Below are 12572 nucleotides of genomic sequence, written 5' to 3'. Positions count from 1 at the left end.
ATTATAGTGGCACGAGTGGGGGCATGGAGGCTGCTGCAGTAGTGAAGATGTTCTCCACATCTGAGGACCAGTATGGTGTTAGATATACTAAATACCTTGGTGATGGGGACTCCTCTTTGTTCAAAGCTGTAACAGCTAAAAATCCGTACAATACAACAATAGAAAAGTTGGAACGTGTTGGCCACATCCCAGAGGATTAGTGGTAGGCTTCGTTGCTTGCTGAAAGTGAAGAAAGGTGGAGTACTTGAAGATGGAAAATCACTAGGAGGAAAAGGTAGGCTTACTCTGAAAGAAATTGATTCTCTTCAGTTATTTTATGGGAGAGCTATCAGGAAAAACACACACAATTTAGAGGCAATGAGGCGTACTGCATGGGCAATTTTTTTCCATAAACTATCCACTGACCAAACACCAATGCACAATCTGTGTTCGAAAGATGATTGGTGTAAGTTCAACAACAGAAATGAGACTTATTCACGTAAACACTCATTACCAGAACCTGTTATGAATGCAATTAAGCCCACATTCAGATTTCTTACAAACCCTGATTTATTGAGGAAGTGTCTTCAAAGAGAGACACAAAATCCAAATGAAAGCCTCTATAACTTAATTTGGATTAGATGCTCAAAAAAGACATTCTGTGGACTTGAAGTACTCAAAATAGGTGTCTATGATGCATTTTATGTTACAATAATGGAAATAATGATAGAACTGAAATGCTGAAGAGAGCTGATAAAGATCCTAATGTGTTTACAACAAAAGCATTTTAAACCATCGACGAGAGCAGGGACAAGAAAGCTAACAGATCAGTGTCTGACCTGCAAATACAGGCCAGGCAGATTAGAAGAGGAGAGAAGAGAAATCTGGAGGATGAGGAGTATCAGTATGGAGTATTTTAAAATTGAGGTAAGCTCATTACATGTAGAAGTATGAGAAGAAAATCTTTGAATATAATTTTCTCTGTTTTACATTTTTTATGTTATTAGAAGCCTTTTCTCAAAAAGTATATGTGCTAATGTTATGAAATTTTCAGGAACTGTTCGCAAAGTGTAGCTGTCTCCCTGGGAATAAAAAATACGAGATCCTGCAAATACATTCTGATTTTTAGATGATTTTATGTACAAAAGAAAATTATTTTGGATGTGCAAACTTAAAAACTCTGTTAATGACACAATTTGCACCATTTTAATAACTGTGGTTCAGTGGTCTTATAACCTTCTCATGACACTACAATAAAATTTATGGATTAATTGTATGATCAGAATTTTGAGTTATGGCTTCAAACTTCTGGCAAAATATTAATCCTGCATATTTTATTATATTTTTCCATTAAAACACAGCTTTTTTGCTTTACACACGCAAAATTTTAGATTTGTACATTAATGAATACGGCTGTAATGATTTTTTAAATAAATGTTTACATTTTCCGTTACATCACCCCTTAAGAAGTTGGCATTTCAGTTAGATCTGCACCTGAAGTGAGAGTTGAAGCATCATACAAGATTCCACAAGAGAAGGCGTATCACGACTTGACGTAGAGGCTCCTAGCTGCTCAGTTATTTCTGGTGGCCTAAAAACTTCCTCAGTGAATGCCAGATTATTAAAGGGCCACCATCCAGGCACCTTGAAGCCAAATGAGATATTTTTGAGTAAAGGAAAGTGGAAATGCTATCCCACAAAACGCAGCAAACTCTGAAATAGTGACTGAGTGACCTAGCTGCATTCTCATCCAGTCAGTTATTTCTTTTCTTCGATATCCCTTAAATGGTCTAAACACCATGATATCTGGAGGCTGCCTTCTGTGGAAACAATATGCTGGAAATCTCCGAAGAGTGATTCCCAGTTTCCCTAGCCATACTGATAATGCCAGTTGTGATGCAACTTGCATAGGTGCCGAGAAATATGCGTAGGCGATTATCTATAAAACAACACATCTGCTTAGCTACATGCTTCAGAACCTTAAGGAAAAATTAAGTTGTCATATAACCAGATTTGTAAGCCAAACCAATACTTCCTCTTGGCACAAGATCCAGAAATTTGTTCTCCATAAGGTTTTGTGGTCTAGTGGTAGCGCCTTTGATTCACAATCAAATTATCTTTGGTCCCAGGTTCAAATCCCACCGCTGCTTAAACTTTGATAAATAATCAGCATTGGCGGCCAAAGACTTCTGGCATACCAAGTCACCCTCATTCAGCCAATGGCCTTGTCAAAGAGGGCGGAGGATGGGACAGAGGTTCAGGGCACTCTGTTATCCTAGAGGTTGGAAACTGCCCCTAAAGGCAGAAGAATCAGCAATGATCAATGGCATGAGGATGCAGAAGGCAATGAAAACCACTGCATTAAAGACACATAACATATATCCACAGGATATGTGGTCTGTAATTGAAGAAATGTCATTATGAGCTCTCCATTGGCAATAGATTCCAGAATAGTCCCCCATTCGCATTTCTGGGAGGAGACTGCCATGGGGGAAGTTACCATGAGAAAACATTTGAATAATCAATGGAAGGATAACATTCTACAAGTTGGGGCATGGAATGTCAGAAGCTTGAACGTGGTTGGGAAACTAGAAAATCTGAAAAGGGAAATGCAAAGGCTCAATCTAGATACAGTAGGGCCCAGTGAAGTGAAGTGGAAAGAAGACAAGGATTTCTGGTCAGATGAGTATAGGGTAATATCAGCAGCAGCACAAAATGGTATAACAGGAGTAGGATTCATTATGAAGAAGAAGGTAGGGCAGAGAATGTGTTATTGTGAATAGGTCAATGACAGGGTTGTTCTTATAAGAATCGACAGCAAACCAACACCAATAAAGACAGTTCAGGTATACATGCCGACATCGCAAGCTGAAGATGAAGAGGTAGAGGAAGTGTATGAGTATACTGAAAGGGTAATACAGTATGTAAAGGGGGATGAAAATCTAATAATCACGAGAGACTGGAATGCAGTTGTAGGGGAAGGAGTGGAAGAAAAGGTTACAGGATAAAATGGGCATGGGACAAGGAATGAGAGAGGAGAAAGACTAATTGAGGTCTGTAACAAGTTTCAGCTAGTAATAGCAAATACCCTGTTCAAAAATCACAAGAGGAGGAGGTGTACCTGGAAAAGGCCAGGAGATACAGGAAGATTTCAGTTAGATTACATCATGGTCAGACAGAGATTCCGGAATCAGATACTGGATTGTAAGGCGTACCCAGGAGCAGATATAGACTCAGATCACAATATAGTAGTGATCAAGAGAAGGCTGAAGTTTAAGACATTTGTCAGGTATTAAGGAATCACGAGATACAGTTGAAGTTCTCTAAGGCTATAGTTACTGGAATAAGGAATAGCTCAGTAGGCAGTGCAGTTGAAGAGGAATGGACATCTCTAAAAAGGCCATCACAGAAGTTGGGAAGGAAAACATAGGTACAAGGAAGGTAACTGCGAAGAAACCATGGGTAACAGAAGAAATACTTTAGTTGATTAATGAAAGGAGGAAGTACAAAAATGTTCCGGGAAACTCAGGAAAACAGAAATACAAGTTGCTGATGAGTGAAATAAACAGGAAGTGGAGGGAAGCAAAGATGAAATGACTGCATGAAAAATGTGAAGACATTGAAAATAAAATGATTGTCAGAAGGACAGACTCAGCATACAGGAAAGTCATTACAACCTTCAGTGACATTAAAAGCAAGGGTGGTAACATAAAAAGTGCAATGGGAATTCCACTGTTAAATGCACAGGAGAGAGTGGATGGATGGAAAGAATACACTGAAAGCCTCTATGAGGGGGAAGATTTGTCTGATGTGATAGAAGAAGAAACAGGAGTTGATTTAGAAGAAATAGGGGATCCAGTATCAGAATCATAATTTAAAAGAGCTTTGGAGGACTTAAGGTCAAATAAGGCAGAAGGGATAGATAACATTCCATCAGAACTTCTAAAATCTTTGGGGGAAATGGCAACAAAACAACTATTCACATTGGTGTGTAGAATATATGAGTCTGGTGACATACCACCTGACTATTGGAAAAGCATCATCCACACAACTCCGAAGAAGGCAAGAGCTAACACGTGTGAGAATTATCCTACAATCAGCTTAACATCTCATCTTGCTTACAAGAATAATATACCGAAGAATGGAAAAGAAAATTGAGGATGACAAATCAGTTTGGCTTTAGGAAAAGTAAAAGCATGAGAGAGGCAATTCTGACGTTGCGGTTAATAATGGAAGCAAGACTAAAGAAAAATCAAGATGCGTTCATAGGATTTGTTGACCTGGTAAACGCATTTGACAATATAAAATGGTGCAAGATGTTCGAAATTCTGAAAAAAATAGGGGTAACCTATAGGGAGAGATGGGCCATATAAAATATGTACAACAACCAAAAGGGAATAACAAGGGTGGATGACCAAGAACGAAGTGTTTGTATTAAAAAGGGTGTAAGACAAGGATGTAGCCTTTCACCCCTACTGTTCAATCTGTACATTGAGGCAGCAAGATGGAAATAAAAGTAAGGTTCAGGAATGGAATTAACATTCGAGGTGAAAGTATATCAATGATACAATTCACTGATGACACTGCTATCCTGAGTGAAAGTGAACAAAATTACATGATGCTGAATGGAATGAACAGTCTAATGAGTACACAGTATCGATTGAGAGTAAATTGAAGAAAGATGAAGGTAATGAGAAGTAGTAGAAATGAGAACAGCGAGAAACTTAACATGAGGATCAATGGTCACGAAGTCAATGAAGTTAAGGAATTCTGCTACCTAGGCAGTAAAATAACCAATGATGGATGGAGCGAGGAGGACATCAAAAGCAGACTAGCTATGGCAAAAAAGGCATTCCTGGCCAAGAGAAGTCTGTTAATATCGAATATCGGCCTTAATCTGAGGAAGAAATTTCTGAGAATGTACATCTGGAGTACAGCATTGTAATGTAATGAAACATGGACTGTGGGAAAACTGGAACAGAAGAGAATCGAAGCATTTGACATGTGGTGCTACAGACAAATGTTGAAAATTAGGTGGACTGATAAGGTAAGGAATGAGGATGTTCTACACCGAATCAGAGAGGAAAGGAATATATGGAAAACACTGATAAGGAGAAGGGACAGGATGATAGGGCATCTATTAAGACATGACGGAATGACTTCCATGGTACTGGAGGGAGCTGTAGAGGGTAAAAACTGTAGAGGAAGACAGAGATTGGAATACATCCAGCAAATAATTGAGGATGTAGGTTGTAAGTGCTACTCTGAGATGAAGAGGATATCACAGGAGAGGAATTCGTGGCGGGCCGCCTCAAACCAGTCAGAAGACTGATGACAAACCACTTTTTTCTTACTACATTCTGCAATAATTTTAGCAGGTTGCATTGCATCACGAATGCCACACTCATCCAAGTTCATTATACTGTCTGGAGTTGGCATAATTTTTTCAAATACATTCAAAGGGCTGTCAATGAAAAGTTTAACACTTACTTTATTAAATGCTGCATACCTTGCTGAGCTTGTTTTTTCAGGTGTGCAAAGAGCTAGCTTCTGTGAAGAATCCATACATCCACTCTTTTTCTGCTGCATTCCACATGCCTCCAGAGCAGCCTGCTCCATCCCACCAGTTCCTGCTATTGCCAACAAGTAAAAAATGGCCTGATGATGACGGTCATATAAAAGACTGGAACCGGTAACCAAATGAAATATACAACATACATGCAATTAAGTCTGTTTTCTTGAAATAATTTTAATATGATTTTACTGATCACTGTGTTTTCTTAGGACAATATTCCAAAGCATTCTTTGAGAACTGTGGTTAAACAGCTGGACCTATTCATGTGCATCACCTTTATGTGCTGCATGCTCTCTGAGTGCAAACCAGAAGACACAATGTGATACTCTGTCACAAGCCTTTTACAGGTCCAAGAAAGTCAAGTGAGGGTGCTTACGAGGGGACCCTCCATACTGTAAATCACGGATTTTGATGCACTTCAAATATGTTGTAGAGGCACTTACCCTGAATACCTGGCTATCTGATTTTTTAGCAACAGGCCTTGGTTTTTGAGAAAATCAATTTTGAAGTTCATTGCGAGCTTTGTATATCCGTGACATTACATATATTCCGAACAAGTCAGTGTAGCGCAGTGGTAAAGGTTCACGGCTACTGTGGTGGAGGTACCGTGTTCGAATTCTGCTCGTGTACTTTTTCTTTCAAAATCAACCAAATTTTTCAATTTTATTTCAAAGAATATCAACAAACAGTGTAAGATGTGTGTAGTTATAAACATATATTCAGTTATTAATTTTTTCTGTCATACAATATTACAAAATCTTATTTTTCATTGTCCACATTGCTTGATGTGCCAAAACAATATTGTGGGTGATACTTATAGAAACAACCGAAGCACAAATTTTCGCAGCACCACGCGCATTTTATGAAAGCAACTGTCTTGCAGGCGCACGGCTTCTTCATGTATGATACCAGGAAACACAATCCTTTTGCATTCAAAAAGATTTCTCTTTCATCCACTAATTTTGATGCGAACCATGCGTATATAATCACTCTTTCAAAATTAGGTGCACTGAATTGATGTAGGATTAGCGAATGTAATTTTATCGAGTCTTCCCTAGAAGCGATCTCTCTATTGTCTTTCATCAAGTCGGGAGCATTCTGAATAATTTTCGTGAAGATTTTCACCTGTCGGTATAAATAAACATCACAGGGCTGACAATAAAGAGTGCACTTTGGCGGGACCACTTTTAGGGTCCAGGCTTTCACTTTCCCTTCATCAGTGAACAGATGATCGTATAAAGTTGAATCAGTTTTCCCTCCCCACGAATCGATAATGTACAAAAATTTTTTCTGTCCCACGTACGGAAGAATTAAAGAACACAAAAATTCTTCGTACACCAGTTTTGTGAACTTCCCAGATTTCATGCAGAACACGACTACATTTCTGTATTTTCCAGTTAATTCGTCTACTCGTTTTTGAATGTTAGGACCAAATTTTCCAGACGGTTCTTGCATACATAAAAAAACATATGGGATCACCTTTCCTGAGGCCGTTATGGTATATGGGGCCATATAAGAATGAGTAGTCTTGTTTAAATCTTTTTTTAGTTTCTTTTTCCGAAACTGATCTATTACATGTTGCCTGATACTGTCAGCCAGTTTGATCATAGTTGATTACAAAGTCAAGGTCGAAATTCTCCGTAAGTATTCTTGTTTGTATGCAGAATTGTTCGGCAGCTGCTAAAACTTCGTCTATCGTCGCAAATTCTTTAGAGCTGACGAACTTTGTAATTTTTCTTTGCCGAATCTTATGTTTTTTCTTGAAAAGCTCAACCCAAGCATGACTGGCCATGAAATTCAAGGTTTCCGATAAGAAGGGAAGAGCAGCGTTCATCGCCCTCTGCTGTAGAGTTCTCGTTATCACCTGATCTCAGAATTTTTTTAAATTATTTTCACAAGCCATTCTCTTTTTTATGATATCTTCTTCTTGGTTGGCTCTACAGTCCTTGAAGAACCTTGGCCTCCTGTATCACCTGCCTCCATTCTTCTCTATCCATCGCCTTCCTTCTCCAATTTCTTATTCCCATCATCTTTAGATCTTCTTCCATATCGTCCAGCTACCTTTTCCTGGGTCTATCTCTTCTCCTTCTCCCGTCAGGTTTTTCCATGAAAACTTTCTTGACACTATGAGTTTCTGGCATTCTCTGTACATGTCCTGCCCATCTTATTCTTCCCTGCTTAATTTTAACAACAATACCCATGTGTCCAAAAAGTGTTTGTAGTTCTACATTTGTCCTTACTCTCCAGCCACCTTCCTCTCTCACTGCTCCAAAAATTCTTCTCAGTATCTTTTTTTTTTCCATCTCAATAACCAGTTCTCCTCCTTTAATGTCAGTACCCAGCCTTCTGATCCATATATTACTATAGGTCTTAATATGGTCATGTATATTTTGATATTTGTATACCTACTAACATTCATAGAATTAAGTACATTCTGCAAGGCAAAATAACAACGATTTCCACTTGCTATCCTTTCTTGAATTTCTGCTGCTACTTTATTGTCCTCCGTTATTACAAAACCTAAATATTTAAATGTTTTCACTCTTTCATATTCTTTCCCATTCATTACTATTGAATTCTTTTGTCCGTTTGTATTGGGCTGCCGCATTACCATATACTTTGTTTTGTTTATGTTTACTTCTAAACCTACTTCTCTTGCTGCTTCCTCCAACATATCATAGTTACCCTTTAGTGCCCTTACATTCCTTGCCATTAATGCTACGTCATCCGCATACGCTACCACTTGAACTTGCCGATTCAGTATTGTTCCTCCTGGGTTTATCGGCATTTCCCGTATCACCTTTTCTAAAACTAAATTAATCATATCTTCCTGTCATAGCCCCCTCTGTACTTGTAATTCACCAGACAGTTCTTGCTCTATTCTTACTTTACACACTGTTGCTTTCATTGTCATTTCTGTTAAATTGACTAGTTTTAGTGAGATTCTAAATTCTCTCATGATCTGTATAATTTTCTTCCTGTGTAGGTCGTCATACACTAGCTCGAAATCAATGTACAACTGATGTAGTTGCTTGTCATACTCATAAAACTTCTCTAGCACTTGTCTTATCAAAAATATCTGAACCACCGTGGATCTGTTCCTCCTAAATCCATAACACAAGAAACCAAATAGATCACATACTCATAGACAAAAGGCCTGCATCAGATATTATGGAAGTTACCAGCTGCAGAGGGGCAAATGGAGACACAGATCACTACTTAGTATGAATTAGATATAGGCATAAGATAGTTTTGGTAAGAAACCAAAGGAATAAGATAAGAATGAAACACAATATACAGAGACTCCAAACAAAGAAAACAGAGGAAGAATATAGGAAGAAACTAGAAGAGATATTGGAAGCAGGGAGAAACACAGGGAATTAAGATAATGTGGAAATTAAATGGGAGTCATTGAAAACTGCCATTAGCATAGGTGCAGAAGAGATACTGGGGAGAGAACAAAGCAAAAGGGTGGTTAAGTGGTTCGACGAGGAATGCCTAACAGTAATACACGAGAGAAATTAAGCAAGACGGAGAATGTTGCAAAGGAACACGAGGTTAGCGGCAGAACAATACAGAGAAAAAGAGTGGATAAGCTTTGTAAGGTAAAGAAATGCAGCATGAAAGGTGAAGGATAGAGCACCTGGACGAAATGGGAGACAATAAAGAGATCACATGGTTCTATGAAAGAGCAAGAGATTTGAAGAAAGGTTTCCAACCTCGAGCAGTTTTCTATAAGGATAAGGGCGGAAATCTAATTGGAGATAAAAGCAAAGTCATAGAAAGGTAGCAAAAGTATTTTACCAAACTGCTTGGCAGAAAAGAAGGGGATAAAGAAGAAGGAACCGTGATTGAGAATGAAAGGGAACATGACTCTGAATTGGAATCAGAGTTAGATGTAGAGGATCAGGGAGAGGAAGTGGTACCAGAGCTAGAGGAAGTGAAGAATGCTATCAAGAGCCTAAAAAATAATAAAACTGCCGGAGAAGATGGCATAGAGGCCGAATTATTAAAATATGGGGGAAAGAAAACGGAGGAGGCAATCCATGAATTGATAAAGGAAATATGGATAAAGGACGTAATGCCTAAGGATTGGAACATGGGAATTATCTGCCCATTACATAAAAAAGGCGACAAGTCAGAATGTAGCAATTATCGTGGAATCACTCTCTTGGACGTAACATATAAGATACTTAGTAAAATTTTAGCGTCCAGACTTGAAGGGATGATAGAAGGGATATTGGGGGACTTTTTATTATGTACTTGATATATTTCATGTCAATATGATTTACCTATTCCAAATTCTGCCTCACTTTGACAACCTTTTCATACGTTTTGTTCTAGGGAAGATTCAATAAAATTACATTCGCTAATCCTACATCAATTCAGTGCACCTAATTTTGAAAGAGTGATTAGATACGCATGGTTCGCATTGAAATTAGCGGATGAAAGAGAAATCTTTTTGAATGCAAAAGAATTGTGTTTCCCAGTATGGCTCAAGAAGAAACCGTGCACCTGCAAGACAGTTGCTTTCATAAAATGCGCGTGGTGCTGCGAAAATTTGTGCTTCGGTTGTTTCTATGATAAGTATCACCCACAATATTGTTCTGGTACATCAAGCAATGTGGACGACGAAAAATAAGATTTTGTAATATTGTATGACAGAAAAAATCAATAACGGAATATATGTTTATAACTACGCACATCTTGAAATAAAATTGAAAAATTCGTTTGATTTAAAAGAAAAAAAAAAAAGTACACAAGCAGGATTTGAACACAGTACCTCCAGCGCATTAACCGTGAACCTTTACCGTTGTAGTATGCCGACTTCCTCGGAATATATGTAATGGTATGGATATATAAAGCGAGCAATGAACTTCAAAATCAATTCTCAAAAACCAAGGCATCAAAATCCATGAATTACAGTATGGAGGGCCCCCTTGTAAGACTTCCCACAGTGTTTCTCAATAAGCTAGCGAGTTGCATGGATATCATCGGCAGTTCCACAGCCTTTCACGATGCCTTGTGTGTTCTGCTGTCTATGCTGGGCTATAAGGTCTTCATTGTATGTGATAGGAGTTGTACATGTCGGCAGTGGGAACATTCAGCCAAGCTCCCCTTCTGTTTCTAAATTGTGACTTAACTGCTCAGTGTCCACTTGGTTGATATGCTCCGCTCTTCAGTGATCTTGTTGAAGAAACCTGTAAGCCACACAGCTGCCTGTCAGTGCATTGATCTCTCCAGTTCTACGAGCAGATCATCTGGTCTAGTCACCTTCCTAAGTTTCATTTTCCCTGTGGAAAATGGTGGTTGACATATGCATTAACTTATATTTTTCTAATTTAGAGCAAGCCTTCTTCATCACTGATGCCATAGGATTTCTCTTCGTCTACCATATGCCCATGGCGCTTCTTTGCTAGATGACAGATATCACACTCGTCAGCTGGTGTGTCAAGACTTTCTTAGGTCTCTCTGTAATAGGCTGATCTGACTGCTGCAACTGCCTCACATCTAGCATCAAGTAGGAACTCCAGTTTTCAGATGTGTTCGAAGCAACGATTTACCAACATTACTCTTTTTCCATTTTCACTTTGTTCTTAGCATCTCCAGTCCACAATCACAACTGACTATGTCTTTCACAGCGGCCAGTTTTGAACATTCCCATTTGTTCACAGGTAACTGCCTGAACAGTTTCTTTTAATACACTACACACTATTTCAACTTCAGTTATATGTGAGAGTGTGACATTTGAGATTTATATCTTTCTCTCTTTGAACCACCACTTTTTTTATCATGTTAGGCCATTTTGTTCTTCCTTCCTTCAAGTCATTATTTTCATGTAAATTTACACTACAAGTGGGCAGTGTTGAGGAGCCACTGTTTCATAATGATCTTTGCATCTACAACTAGCTTTTGATCATGGTTTCACAAAAGAAAGAAACCAGTCTGGCTGATGTTGTTGTCACAATAATGTGTCCAAATGTGGAAGACTCCCTTCTTGAAAAACATGTTTGTGATAACTAGGTCAAGAGCTTAAATCAAATCTAGTATTGTCTTACCATCTTCATTAATTACACCTGCAAAGTTTCATCAAGGAATCAACTTACTGTAGAGTAGACCTGCTACACACACACACACACACACACACACACACAAACAGAGAGAGAGAGAGAGAGAGAGAGAGAGAGAGAGATTTATTAGTATTCATATAAGTAAACATAAAAGTAACAATCCAAAAAGTACGTAGTACGCAGTAAAGTAAACAATGACAGGAGTAAAGGTTATCACCACTTACCATATAGTTGAGAAGTCAACTTACACACAAATAAGATTGGAATCTTCACAAGCTTTTGGAAAATGTTCTTCCATGGAGCTAACTTATTAAAACAACTTACAGAAATTAAATTTATCAGCATAGCGTCCATAATTTTATTTACAAAAGTCATTAAATACATATTCTGTGCTTCTTTAAAATACATAAAGAAATTGTCAGCAATGAAAACTAACATTATTTCTCAGTTTCCACTCCTGTATTTAGTGAATTAAAACACTCTCTCTTATCAAAAAGTGGAGGAAGGAAGACAAATACTAGATATACCAGCTGATCAGGTACAATGTTATCACTTTCTTACACATCCATAACATTAATAATTTTTTGTTTTGAGAACTGCTCTCTTCAGTATGCTGTCAAAAGTATGTTTAACTTCAACACAGAGCTTATCGTTTGCTTGCGTTCTTGCTTTATCTTCTTCACATAACATTGACCACTGTCCAACACAGACGTCCCGTGGGTAGGAGAGAGATGCTTCAGAAGCACATATACGCCCCAACTGCATCAGAAGGGAGACAGTGTCATCCACAAGAGGAGGAAATGCTTCACAAATTCGAACCAGTGCTGGTAAGACTGGCAGGAAGAGCTGAGTTCGTAAGACACTTGGCAGAACTATTGGAAAAAGAAACCATTATGATTAGAATATTGTCATGCCCTACTCATCAATTAGACAGATAACTGTGAACA

At 38.3% G+C, this 12572-nt stretch overlaps 1 protein-coding gene across 2 annotated transcripts in view; it reads right to left on the bottom strand.

The window, feature by feature from the left end:
* Window positions 1–11881: 11881 nt before the first annotated feature.
* LOC126100851 (integrator complex subunit 2) overlaps window positions 11882–12572 on the bottom strand; it is an 82019-nt gene continuing 81328 nt past the window's right edge. The window contains exon 17 of one of the 2 annotated variants that reach the window (XM_049911520.1): window positions 11882–12497. In XM_049911520.1, coding sequence (XP_049767477.1) covers window positions 12199–12497 — 299 coding nt within the window. In that variant the 3' untranslated portion in view covers window positions 11882–12198. The remainder of the gene's footprint in view (window positions 12498–12572) is intronic. The other variant, XM_049911519.1, reaches the window with a different exon arrangement.

This window comes from Schistocerca cancellata, chromosome 9 (genome assembly GCF_023864275.1).
Source record: "Schistocerca cancellata isolate TAMUIC-IGC-003103 chromosome 9, iqSchCanc2.1, whole genome shotgun sequence".
NCBI classification, from domain to species: Eukaryota; Metazoa; Arthropoda; class Insecta; order Orthoptera; family Acrididae; genus Schistocerca; species Schistocerca cancellata.
This window is presented reverse-complemented; position numbering and strand designations above follow the sequence as displayed.